The following is a 13724-nucleotide window of genomic DNA, read 5'->3' on the forward strand; positions in this document are numbered from 1 at the left end:
TTGCGAGCTTCATTATGTGCATCAAGACTTGCATGCTTGCTTTGTTGTTTTTTGTTCCCTCAAATTAAGTAAAAAAAAAGGTTGAATTTTGATTAAAAACAATCATTCACCTCCCCTCTAAAATATCCTACGTACAGCGAAAACAACATTGATGTACTTAATCTTCATATCTCATTGAAGATAACTATTATCTATATATTTGGTACGCGTGGACTATTTTAAAACAAAATTTGTTATTCTCTTTGAGCTTTTTTATAATATTTTAGCTTAACTTTTTACGATTGTTCGATTAAGAGTTACAATAGGCACGAATTCAGTGTTTTTAAATGCAACTGCATTTACTACATATGTTTATGTAGTGGTCTCCTGCATACAAAATCTCATATAGTCAAGTTCATGTGGTTGTGAATATACTGACACATGTGGTCCATACATACTTGAAAAAAACTTAAAAATTATGTTGCAGTGAATGAGATTAGAATTCATATCTTTTATAATATGACAAAAAACACAAACCACTAGACTAGACAAGTATTTAGATATAAATTAGTTTTATTTTATCTATATTTCTTTAACAAAGCTTAATAAATCCACATATGTACTTCCGTATACAAATCCATATATACGACCGCATGCCGCATATGCGGTATACAGTGGCCTTTCACATGCACGAACAAAACTATATTTTAAAACACTGCACACGATGAACGTGAAAACAAAAAAAATTGCGTGCCTCTACATAAATTGGGGAAAATGTCTGAAATGCTTCCTCTCGTTACATTGCAATTTTTTTTTTTTAAGAAACACATTGCAAAATACCTATTTAAAATGCCGCTTATTTTAATATCTTCTTATTGACCTTTCATTTTGATTTGCAGCCAGATTCTGAAATAACTTAACAAAATAAACAAACAAATAAATAAACGAAATTTCATCAATAGATATCTTTTTATATTCATACATTTTGCCTTTTTCATTTATATTCTCTCATGCTTCACAAAAAAGACATTCATTTCAGCCAACCAACCAATATTTCATTTTAACTATCTAAGATCCGACCTATGCTTAGTATAGAATCAATTTCATAAGACTAAAATAAACCAATTAAAAACGCCCCAGAAGCTTTTTTGACCCAAAAAAAAAACGCCACCATCTGATTTTGAACACATATTCTCCAATTCAAACTCTTTGAGGCATATATTCCTCCAAGAAGTGTTCACAGCATCTCAGAAAAATCATATTTTTTTCATTCAAATTGTGAGAATCTTATTGATTCTTGTTTTAGTCTTGTTTTTGAGATATTCCTAGCTTGAGGGGACGAACAATTCCTCTCACCCTTTAGTGGCTATCAGAGAACATATTCTCTGAGAATACTAAACTATTGCGGCGATTGATCATTTGATAGGCGACAGCTACTGTTAAATACGCCTTAAAAGAAAGGAAAAATGATCAACATCTCCTTGACCTTCTCATTTACGTCTTACCGCATATCAAGTACATTATATCATCAAGATGTCATAAAACAAATTACCTTTTATTTTTAGTGCAAGCCTGATCTATTATTCTGGTCCCTGGAACCTTTTACAGGGCTTGAAGATTTCTTCCCTCAATATTAGGGCTGTAAATGAGCCGAGTTTGAGCAAGTTACCTCCAACTCGAACTTAGCTCATTTAATAAACGAGCGAGTCAACTCGAGTTAGGATGGTAATAAGTTAATAACGAGATGTAGAGCCAACTCGAACTCAGTTCATTATCAACTCGAGTTGACTCGCAACTCATTTATAACTCGTTTAACCAGTCAAGTTATTAGGTATTGTTATACACTAATATGTGTTTATTTATACACAAACAATTGAAATGACCTAGTAATAATTTATCTAAATACAAACAATCTAACACAGAGATAATATGTCAACTCAAAGCAAATAACAACTTAAAATCCAATAATTTTTCATACAACTTAGTACGTAAGCTGAGTTATAAATGAGCGAGTTAGGCTCAGCTCAAACTAAACTCATTTATTAAACGAGTCAGTCAACTCGAGTTGTAAATGAGCGAGTTAAAGTGAGCCATTAACTAGCGAGTTGCGAATTCGAGCAATTTTGTACAGCCCTATCCCTCATTATAGGGAACATCCACAGTGTGCGCGCGCGCTTCACTAGCATTGTATTTGTGGTCATCTTTAATGAAATACTTTTCCTCAGACATTTCCGAAAAATTTAATGGCAAGGGTAGTCCTACTGAGTCTTTTTTTTTCTTTCTTTTTTTTTGCCATGCTGAAATAGATACAGGTTATGTTTTTTTCATTATTAGATAGTCCCTCCTTCGATATGAAGAAATAAAATAGAGAAATTAGGAAGAAATGTCCTTGCAGGATGGCCTAATATTTGTGCAATTAATCCACATTAGTGGAAAGAGTTAAAAGAGATGTGATAACCCTGGATGATTATCAGCTAAAACAATTAGAATAAAGAATAACCCTCCTAGCATATAGTTTATAACCAGTGGTGAAAGCACCTGAAGGAAGCCATTCCTGATTTGGATCTAATACCCAGAATTGAAATCTTAATTTGTGCGGTTGTCAATGTTAGTTTATAGCAATATACTTCTTCTATGTTCACTCTCATATGCTAGCTTTTCAAAAGTTTTATTCCAGGGGAATAGGAACTTAAAACAGCTGTTTCAGCTGGTACAGTTTAGCTTTTAGTGATTCCTGTTCCTGGAGCAACTAACTTGGAATTGAAATTACTTTTTGAGAGGTTGCACGTTTGTTTCTTATTTTTCCCTTTATGTCCTATTTTGAGGGTTTATTTCTTCTATTTGGGAGGAGATTTTTTTTTTTAATTTCCTCAAGGTAGCTTAACAATAACATTTTTGCTTCAAATAATTTGCTCAGCCCCGGTGCCTTAGTCAAACCTGATAATTGAAATCAACCCAAACCGGTCACTCAATATATCCATTTATGATCTATGTCTACCTATCTTGTGCTTTAGGCAAAGGATACAATCATTTTGAAAATAACACCTTGACACTTGACAATTTCATCAAAATAAATAGATGAAATTCTTGCTGAATATCAGGTTTTCTTTACCTGAAAAGTAAGCAGCAGGGAAGGTATGGTGTCAATTTAGGCATCATGCTGTCCCTTGATATGAAATGCCAGCATCTCCTATCATGATAATTTAATTGTGCATCTTTGCATTAATATTCAATTATGTTGTTAGGTTCAAACTGAGATATCTCAACAAGCTTAAACTTATAAAATGATCATTAAAATGAAATCCTCAAGAATTGAGCAGGAGTAGTACTAGAATGAGTGACCTCTTGGAAAATCTCTATGTTATTGATTCCGGTTGAGTTTCATTTCTAGTTTACTCCAACTTATTTGAGAATAAATACTTTGAAGAAGTTCTCTTTATTTAAACTTTTGAAGTAATAAAATTGATTGATTTCTTCCGTGTGGAAGTTTATCTAACATACAAGCTAGTCACTCACAGGATTACCATATAATAGGCCCTTTTAATGTAGAGAACTTGTGTCAACTAAAGAATACTAAAAAGTTTTTTTTTTTTTTTTTTTTTTTAAAAGAATACTAAATAGTTAATAGCTGGACAGTGGTTCTGAATGTGTCAAAGAATGATTGTAATTTTTGAGTTTTCTATTCTATGATTAAAAGCCTTCCCTGTAAAAGTTGAGACATCCACGTTAAGTTGAGAGCACAATATGCACCAAATATTAAATTGGATCAGGGTGTTAAATGTCTTTTGTCTTCATTTTTAAAACTTTTATAACTCAAAATAAAAATATCAAATAAAACCATGAGATATAGTCTATATCATTTTCACAATTTACATTTAAAAAACCCATTTTTTTTATTTATATCCAAAAAATAAATCAAATTACAAAAAATAACCACTTCGGTATGGAATTTCGAAAACTACCCAATCCGGTTATCTAGTAACCGGATTTTTTTTTTCCGGTTATCCAATTCCCGGATTAGTGAAATGGGTCCGGTTATTGGTTAACCGGAAATGAGCAAAATATTTGGTATGCTATGTCCGGTTAATGGTGCACCGGTTTTGTATTTTTTTTGTATTAAAATATTAGAAATGTTGAATATATTTTTTTGAAAATAGATGGAATACAATATAATTTGATTTATTAGAAAGACTGCAAGAAATAACCCAGATCAATATTTTTCAGGTCGGATTTTTCGCGGCTGTAAGAAAAATTAATATATTTCTTTATGTGTTATTGAAAAAAAATAAAAATGCTTAGATTCCGAGTTATTGATCCCGGTTCAAAAGTCACTTCTAGGTAATATAGAAAATATTATGATGTTTCTAGTACATTTAATTTATTAAAACTTGTATCTATTTTGAGAATTCTTTTTGAAAAACAATCATTAAATAAATTAAAGTTTTTGTTTTTTTCCAAAAATAGATACAATTTTTTCTTAATTAAATGTACTAGATGGATCACAATATTTTCTGGATTACCTAAAAGTGACTTTTGAACCGGATCAATAACTCAGAATCTAAGCATTTTAATTTTTTTCCAATAGCACATAAAGAAATATATTAATTTTTCTTACAGCCGCGAAAAATCCGGCATGAAAAGTATTGATCCGGGTTATTTGTTACAGTCTTTCTAATAAATCAAATTATATTGTATTCCATCTATTTTTAAAGAAATATATTCAATATTTCTAATATTTTAATACAAAAAATAAAATTTTTTTTTCTTTTTTCAAAAAAAAGAAAAAAAGAAGCAAAATGCACAAATCCGGTTAACCAATAACCGAACTCAAATCAAATTTCCGGTTAATGGTTAATGGGACTATTTCAACGGGTCCGGGAAAAGGTTAACCGGAAATTTGATTTGAGTCCGGTTACTGGTTAACCGATTTGGGTAGTTTTACAATTTCAATAGCTAGTTGGTTATTTTTTTAAATTTTATTTATTTTTTGGATATATATAAAAAAATCGGTTTAAAAAATTATGACATTCTAAATATTTTTTTGTTATTATTATGAGTTTGCAAAAATATATTAATATAATGATACAGATAATGAATAATTTCAAAACGTTAATTCTCAACTTATTGATTCATATAAAAAAAAAATCAAAAAGTAATAAAATTTGGATGCATATAGAAAAAATAATATAGATCACATCTAACGGTTTTAAATTGACATGCAAATTCTGAAATTTTTATTATTAAAAAATAAAGACATGATGATTGATGAAGGCACAAAAAACAGAGATCTTTGAACCCTTCCTCGTTAAATTATACTCTCATCTCTGATCTCTCAATTTATTGTTGATGCCAAAACAAACATATCTTATTGGTAAAAACAACCGGTGACAGTTATTCTCTGTAAACAATTTCAATTACAGAATCACGAAACAAAGAAATCAACATCCATCTTCTAAAGTGAATTTGTTGCTACCACAGTGTAAATGGTAGTCATCGTATAAAAATCACAAGGAAATAAGAATGCACCAATTCAATTCACCAAAACACAAGATCTTATGTACAATATCGTATTAGTTTAATTCACAAGAAAACCCTAACAGGGGCTCATAATTTGGTATTGACAATGATAAACACAGCAGTAATGATAAAGAAAAGGAACACAAATGCAGATAAAGAAAGAGAAGATATTTCAAAGAGTAACAAAGAATGATATGCACAATACTTTTTTTCCACCTCAATTCTCATCAGAATTTGCATTACCTCCATTGCCAGATGAAGAGTCGCCATTATTGCGAGATCCTGACATAGAGAAGAGACTATTAAATGGCCACTGCATAAGAACCCACCGCCTATTATTACTGTCATTATTACCACCATTTTCACCAACCCCACCATTAGCTGTATTTCCACTATCCTCGTTACCATCAGCATCACTGCTTTCATATCCATCCCTTGCTCCACTTCCACTGGATTCTCCATTGGAATCCTTCGACTCATTGGCTGGTAACTCAAACCGGCAAACAGGACAGGAACTGTGCAAATCAAGCCATGGCATGATGCACTTGCCATGAAACTTGTGCTTACATGGCATCAATTTTGCCTCTGACCCAATTTCAAACTCATCTAAACAAACTGAACAAGCCAAAGAGAACTCCTCAATTTTCACACTTGGCAATGCTTCCACTGCCTCTTTCTTGGCAGGTGGCGTGCCGTACCTGCTTGGGTCATTCTCAGCCAAGTGCTGCAACAAGAGATCCAATCCGGGCCCAATAAAGTAATCCTCGAGTGAACTTGAGTTCGGATTAAGATCCAAACTGGAACTAGAATTGGAACTTGAATTTGAATTCCCTTGAAGAGCAATGGCTTGGTTGAAGGCACTGATCAACAAAGAGGTCCTTTCTCTCTCCAGTTCTCTGTTTCTCTCTCTATCCTGATTGGATCGGGTCTCAGATTCTTCTCTCAGTATCTGGAGTAGCTGCCGAACAGCTGACCGACGTCTCCTTCGCCTGATGAAATCTTCAAATTCTCGATCCAAATCATCATCACCTTCTTCTAATTCTCTATTTTGAGTCCTGAAATGCCTAAATCCACTAGTGTTGGTACGGGTACCACTACCAGAACCCGCCATGCCAAGAAGGACTGGAGCCCAGAGCGATAGGGCCCGCTCCGATCTTGGGTTTGAAGCGGGTTCAATGTCAGTGCCCGGATTCATCTCCTCCACAAAGCCACTATCACAAAGCGAGCACTTAATTTCTGGATCCCTTATTGTATTGACAACCCGTTCACACAAGTGGCACCAGTATCGAGTATTAGAATCAGCCATTTTCAGGGTTTTGAAATTACAGATGAATGTAGAAAGAAATTATTTATTTTGTAATTTATCTGGTGAACATTCAATGTGATCTGCAATTCAGAATTTATATGAAGCCATGAGAAAATATATTATTTGGAAACAATGTAATGAAGAATCTTACAAGTATAATAGAGGAAGATATTAAGAAAAAAGGGTCCAGTTTGAAGATACTCAAAGCACAAAACGTAAATAAAATAACCTCAAATTACTAAGCAGTGCAGGAAAAAAAGCCCCTTAAAATTACTCAGAAATGTGAAATTCCAAGGAACAAAAACAAAGACAAGCTCGAGCTCAGAAAAATAACAATTCGTTACCCTCAAAAACAGAAAAACTACATAAATTGTATGTAATCTGACAACCTAATAGGAAACAAAAACTAACTGTAGCATACATATATATGCGTGCAAAGTTTGGAATTAAGAAGAACTAGCCATAGCCAACAAAGATACACCGTTTATAATGATTTAGGTTTAAAAGCAACGGGGATACGAGAAAATTTTAGATATGTGAAAATCCGCCTTTCCAATCTATCTGAGACGGTAAAAGTATGGATCTGAAAGAAAAAAAAAATATAGAAATCTGAAACATTTGAAGGAAACATAAGGGGAAAAATGTAAATCAGGGCTACTCATATCCAAATTCCAATAGTTTGAATACAGAACCAAGAAATTGCACATGGCTGGAACAAATCAGTAAAACAAGATCGGAAATGGGAACCGTAGAAGCTACCCAAAATAAATTGTCCATAGTCAAAATTAGAGTCCAAACAGCAACTGGTTGTTTGAATAGGTCTCGCAAATGAAAAAAAAAAAAAATGGATCTTACCTTCGGGATTTACGACGGATTGAAGGCTCTTATTCTGTAATCGTTTTTGTTTGGGGAAGAAGGAAAGGAAAGCGACAAAGTAGAAGTTCCTCTCGGTGTTTCTTTTTCTGTTCGTTCGTTGAAAAATTGTTTATTATATTCATCTTATCTTTTCCTATAATTCTAGCAGTATTTGAAAAGTCTCCTAAAAACAAAAAAAAGCATTTGGAAAGTACACCAGATGTCCAGATGTAGTAACAATCAAATATAACTCGATGATAAGTAAATAACTTAAAAGTAAAACTCTATCTTCATGATTGGTTGTGGCCTAAAGTTAAGAGGTCTAAATTGATTATTTCAACTTAGGTCGGTCTAAATTATTTATATTTGGTTGAGATCTAAAGTTAAATTATAGCTTAAACTATTCCTTGTTTGATTAGAGTTGGTGGAGGACTAAAGTTTTTAAAGTCTAAATTGATTAATTATTTATAATAAGATTCTAATTATATAATATTAATATATTAATAATAAATGTAATATATTATATATTATTAGAAAATTTATTTAATATATTAACAATATAAATATTAATTATATATTAATAATAAAATATTAAATATATAATTATAAATTAATAATAATTACTAATTATATAATCTTATTAAAATAATAATTTAATATATTAACAATATAAAATATTAATTATATAATTATATATTAATAATAATTATTAATAATAAGATACTAATTATACAATATTAATATATCAATAACAACTATAATATATTATAATATTATTATAATAATTATTTACTATATTAAGAATATTAATTATTAATTATATAATTATAAATTTTTTTTTTTAAGTTCAGTGGCCGAACACACTTGACGATTTCATTGATAATAGAAAAAAGTTATTTACAAAGTCTTATTATCTATTTACATACCCATAAAATTAACCAAGATTAATCAGAACATGCGAAATATTCCAATATCCCCTAAAATGAAACCTGAGTATCCATATTGCTCCGATATTCAGACACTCCAATTTAAATATTGTTTTTCCAAGAAGTGATCTCTAGGCAAACAATATCGACTAGCTCTACCACCGTCTTGCGCTGACTTGTGAATAGCCGTCTGTTTCGTTCACGCCATAGTGCCCAACATCCTGCGGACCATACCGTATCCCAAAGTCTCAGAACCGAGTCTGAAAAGGCTTATATGAATTTCCACAATAGTTCTAGAATGGTCTCGTGATATGCGACATTAATCCGGAGATTATGCCGAAATAGTAAAATCCTCCAGAATCCCATCACGATAATTATAAATTATTAATAATTATTAATAATAAGATACTAATTATATAATATTAATATATTAATAGCAACTATAATATATTGTAATATTATAATAATAATTATTTAATATATTAACAATATAACATATTAATTATATAATTACATATTAATAATAATTATGAATAAGAAAATATTAATTATATAATATTATAATAATTATTTAATACATTAACAATATAAGGTATTAATTATATAATTATATATTAATAATAAGATACTAATTATATAATTTTAATATATTAATAATAACTATAAAATATTATAATATTATTATAATAATTATTTAATATATTAACAATATAACATATTAATTATATAATTATATATCGTTAATAAGATACTAATTACACAATATTAATATATTAACAACATAACATAATAATTATTTATTAATAATTATTATTAATAAAAGGATATTAATTATATAATATTATTATAATAATTATTTAATATATTAACAATATAAGATATCAATTATATAATTATATACTAATAATAATTATTAACAATAATATACAAATTATATACAAATAAAATATTATTATAATCATTCAAGTTAGGCCACGAGGTGAAATAAAAATTAAACCAACATATGAGGTGGCTTAATTTAGGCCGGCCTTGATATCTCCATATTATATCTAATTTACAGCCCTAATTTGCACTTAAACCTGTGTTTTAAAGCCTATAAATGTAGAATTTTTACTTGTATTTCGAAGAAATGTGGTACTGCTATGTTTTGTTTGGTATTTTGCAGGAAAAAGGGCGAAAAACTGGATCTGACAATTTTCCATACGGCCTGTATGACATACCCTACGGGCCATACAGGATCTGCCCAACCACACAGAAGGTTCCACAACAGAGGCACAGAGTCTCCAAGACAAAACACAGCCCTACGGGCCATATGGGATCCCCTACGGGCCGTAGGGTGCTAAATCGGAAAAATCCAGCAGGATCTGATTTGAGCTTGATTTAAGGAGGCCGAAAAGGAAGCCTCTACACACGCGATCCAGGGCATTAAATGAGATATTTCCTCACCAAAAAAAAAGGGGATTCACTACTGGAACTTGGAACACCTTTCTTGGAGCAAAAGACAAGAGGAGGAGAAGAGGAAGAGGAGTGAAAAACGCGAGTTTGCAACGGATCTTCGGATTTCTCCACTGTTTTGTCATGAACTCTTTTATTTTCTGTTATTTGTGTTATCTTATGAACATGAGTAGCTAATTTACTTTGTTTCTAGGGTTAAGATGTAGTTTCTAGTTTGGTTTTGTTTGCATGCTACTTGGATTTTGTGTTGAATGCTTTGTTTTTACCTTGTTGAGTAGTATTTTGATTGCTTTATTTGTGCTTGCTTGAATCGATTAGTCATCCCGTTAGATGAATGCGCACATCTAAGTGTTAGGAGCCAAGTCTATGACATTTAATCCAACCGAATAAAGTATATGAAGTAGGGTGAAACCAAGGAGTACCCGAAAGGTGAAACTTTCCTTGAGGCGAAAGTCTTTGGATACTTTTAGTAAACCAACAAGTAACTTGGATAAATTAGGCCAAAATGCGAAAGTTGAGGTTTAACGCATCTAAGAGGGAAGTATTTGAGTCCGGTAATCGGGTACTGGGCCAAAATGCAAAAGTTGAGGTTAGGTATCTAGATCTGGTCGATAGAAACCCTAAACATTAGTATCAACACAGAAAACAGTAGCTGCAGCATTAACTCGGGGTCCCCTACGGGCCGTATGGGAATCCATACGGGCCGTATGCCTCGGGGTTGAACAGAAATGAAATCTGAACCCTGGAAACGTCTTTTTATCAATTGAAAACAACTTTAATTCTCTTTTATTGCTTTTTAAACTTGTCATAAATCATTAGAATTGTTAAGAACCAAACCAAACCAATTTCTCTCACTTCTAGAATCTCAAGTAATTTTAAGACGAGTCCGGTCATTTTCTTCCGTCCCTGTGGATCGATACCTGAGCATACTCATCGATAGGATAGTGCACTTGCTATCTGATTTGACAGAGTATAACAAAGGTTTAAAAGGTATAACTTGCTATACTGAAACTTTGTAGCATATATTCTGTGCGAACACTTTGCTTGTCCTTAAGCAAAAATCCCAACTTAGGTATCGGGTTGGACTTTGGACTACATAAATGCAGATAAATTCCTAAATGTGAAAAATTTACATGAGCTTGCTATTGTTAAGAACCTAGAGAATCATTTTGGATACAATTTGGACTTTCCTTGATCAATTTGATTCATCCCACAAATTGACTAATGAAATTTCGTATTCTGAGATGCTTTAATATTTGCAAAAACTAATTACTTGAATTGATCAATCTTTCATTCTTACATTGAAATTATGCTCTCGTTTGTGGTGATTTTTCCTTTTTCGCCCCCCCAAGCTTGAAACAAGCTTAGGTTAGAAAGTCGCGGATTTCATGTGTTGATAACTGCAAATATTTTTGAAACTTTTCGAGCTCAAAGGCATCCCGTCGGATTGTGCCAGTACTTTTTTTTTCTTTGGGAGACGAGCTCAAAGGCGCCCAGTAGGACTTATTGCCAGTACTTGTTCACACAAAAGTATGCACAAAGTTTCAGTACAGCAAGCTGTACCTTTTAACCTTGATTACACTTTCGACTCAGATTGCAAGTGTACAATCCTAATCGCGTAGTATTATCAGGTATCGATCCACAGGGACGATTGAAACTTAACTGGACTTTACTTAAATTAAATAAACTCTAGAAGTTGAAAATGTGATTTTGGTGTTTTAAAAAGATTAATAATAATATTCGAAACAATAAATATTTTTGGGGTTTTGTTTAATAAGAATAAAAAGGCGTTTCCAGGGTTCAGATTTTATTTCTGTCCAGCCCCGAGGCATACGGCCCGTACGGATTCCCGTACGGCCCGTATGGGACCCCGAGTTAATGCTGCAGCTACTGTTTTCTGCGTTGGTGCTAATGTTTAGGGTTTCTATCGACCAGATCTAGATACCTAACCTCAACTTTCGCATTTTGGCCTAGTACCCGATTACCAAACTCAAATACTTCCCTCTTAGATGCGTTAAACCTCAACTTTCGCATTTTGGCCTAATTTATCCAAGTTACTTGTCGGTTTACTAAAAGTATCCAAGGACTTTCGCCTCAAGGAAAGTTTCACCTTTCGGGTACTCCTTGGTTTCACCCTACTTCATATACTTTATTCGGTTGGATTAAATGTCATAGACTTGGCTCCTAACACTTAGATGTGCGCATTCATCTAACGGGATGACTAATCGATTCAAGCAAGCACAAATAAAGCAATCAAAATACTACACAACAAGATAAAAACAAAGCATTCAACACAAAATCAAAGTAGCATGCAAACAAAACCAAACTAGAAACTACATCTTAGCCCTAGAAACTAAAAGAAAAGAAAGCAAATAAAACAAGTAAAGATAATGATAAGAGAGCTCATGGCAAAACTCGAGGAACGAAGAAGATCCGTCGCAAAACTCTCGTTTTTCTCCTCTCCACTTGTTCTCCAAGCCAAGCCCTCACTCCCCCGAGGGAAGGTTGTCCAGGTTCAACCACGAAATCCCCTTTTTATGGTGTGGAATATCTCATTTAATACCTCAGATTACGCCCCCAGAGGCCTCCTTTTCGGCCTCCTTAAATTATGCTCATTTCAGATTCCAGCTGGATTTTCCGAATTAGCGTCCTACGGGCCGTAGGGGACCCCGTACGGGCCGTATGCCTGTGCTTTGTCTTGGAGACTTTGTGCCTCTGTTGTGGAACCTTCTGTGTCGTTGGGCAGATCTTGTACGGGCCGTACAAAATGTCATACGGGCCGTATGAAAAGTAGTCAGATCCAGTTTTTCGCCATTTTTCCTGCAAAATACCAAACAAAGCATAGCAGTACCACATTTCATCGAAATATAAGTAAAAAGTCCACATTTATAGGCTTTAAAGCATAGGTTTCAGTGTAAATCAGGGTCGTAATTTAGATATAATATGGAGATATCAGGCACAATTTTTCTGAGATAATAGAGAAATTTGTGCCCATGCCACTCCAACACCTCTAATTTTGAAAAATGTCACTCCAAAGTTTGAGTTCATGCCAATGCTATTACAAACTTCTTCTATTCCTAATTTTGCCCCAAATACTGTATTAGTCTATTAAATTTATTAAAAATCAAATGAAAAATTCTGTTTTTATATACATATTTACGTATTTCCAATTATACCCTTAATACAAATGTTTTGTCCCTTTCCTGCATCTGTCGCTTCTTTGCTAAAAATCACACATTTTAATGCCTCCTTCTCCAGCGCCTCCTTCTCCATGAATCGAGCCTCCTTCTCCATGAATCACGCCTCCTTCTCCAGTTGTAATCGGCTCATTCTCCATGGCTGAATCGCCTCCTCCATGGAGGAATCACGATGGGTTGAGACAAGCACATGAGAGGTTGGGTTCGTGATTTTTCCTCACGATGGGTTGAGAGAGAAGCATCGGAGAGAGGTTCATGATTTCTGAGAAGCACGAGAGAGAAGCACGGGATGGGTTCGTGATTTCTGACAAGGACATTTTTGTCATCATTAATATTTTATTTTATTTAATAGACTAATACAGTATTTGGGGCAAAATTAGGAATAGATGAAGTTTGTAATAGCATTGGCATGAACTCAAATTTTAGAGTGGCAATTTTCAAAATTAGAGATTTTGGAGTGGCATGGACACAATTTTTCCGAGATAATAA

At 32.9% G+C, this 13724-nt stretch overlaps 1 protein-coding gene across 1 annotated transcript; it reads right to left on the reverse strand.

Moving 5' to 3' along the window:
- Positions 1-5495: 5495 nt before the first annotated feature.
- LOC144575387 (E3 ubiquitin-protein ligase SIRP1-like) lies at positions 5496-7818 on the reverse strand. The gene is made up of 2 exons (XM_078325503.1): positions 7658-7818; positions 5496-6882 (listed from the first exon to the last, which is right to left on the reverse strand). Exon 2 carries the CDS (start codon positions 6800-6802, stop codon positions 5714-5716), a length of 1089 nt encoding a protein of 362 aa, XP_078181629.1. The 5' UTR covers positions 6803-6882; positions 7658-7818; the 3' UTR covers positions 5496-5713.
- Positions 7819-13724: the final 5906 nt, after the last annotated feature.

The sequence above is a fragment of the Carex rostrata genome, chromosome 2 (assembly GCF_964058835.1).
Source record: "Carex rostrata chromosome 2, lpCarRost1.2, whole genome shotgun sequence".
NCBI classification, from domain to species: Eukaryota; Viridiplantae; Streptophyta; class Magnoliopsida; order Poales; family Cyperaceae; genus Carex; species Carex rostrata.

What these genes read in the sequence shown, in the direction of transcription:
- LOC144575387 (XM_078325503.1), bottom strand. Translation starts at nt 6,802, where the DNA reads ATGGCTGATTCTAATACTCGATACTGGTGCCACTTGTGTGAACGGGTT.